The sequence below is a fragment of the Phalaenopsis equestris genome, unplaced genomic scaffold (genome assembly GCF_001263595.1).
Source record: "Phalaenopsis equestris unplaced genomic scaffold, ASM126359v1 Scaffold180498, whole genome shotgun sequence".
Classification (NCBI taxonomy): Eukaryota; Viridiplantae; Streptophyta; class Magnoliopsida; order Asparagales; family Orchidaceae; genus Phalaenopsis; species Phalaenopsis equestris.
Window position 1 is genome coordinate 1 of NW_018200447.1, and position 497 is coordinate 497.

General features: G+C 45.1%; 1 protein-coding gene across 1 annotated transcript; it reads right to left on the reverse strand.

Moving 5' to 3' along the window:
• Nucleotides 1-54: 54 nt before the first annotated feature.
• Nucleotides 55-488, reverse strand: LOC110034269 (the record flags this gene model as incomplete). Its single annotated transcript, XM_020738550.1, is given in 1 exon segment — nt 55-488. A coding segment is annotated over 1 exon segment (340 nt), but the record flags the coding sequence as incomplete, so codon positions are not given.
• Between the last annotated feature and the right edge of the window lie 9 nt (nt 489-497).

Genomic DNA, 497 nt, shown 5'->3' on the forward strand with positions numbered 1-497 from the left:
ATATATATATATATATATATATATATATACAAATACTTTAATTAATTCCTAAATCTGAAAAATATATCCACCAAACAGCCCCTAAGAGTCTGAAACAGAGTAATATTGCCAAAAATGGCAATAAAACAAGAGCATATACAGCAAATCACTAACCTCCATATGATGAGAAGCCATGGCTATAGTAAGGCTGGCAGAGGAGCTCAATCGCATGAAGAAGCTTCCTCCTCGTCCCCACCGCATTTACCCCCATGTCTTTGAGCTTGCTCGCCGAAAGATTAACCAGCTGATACTCACCAACTTCTTCCCTCTCAAAGACTTCGGCAAACCGTTCGAGTCGCAGCGATGAAAGCCATGTTCTCATCCCGCCCAAGCTTTGAAGCTTCCTTCGGATATTCATGGCTTGGATTCGTCGGTTCACGACTTTCAATGCACCGACCGTTCCGACGCCATGAGGGCGAAGTGAGGACTCCGGCTGTTGTGGCTCCGGGGTTGGGTCG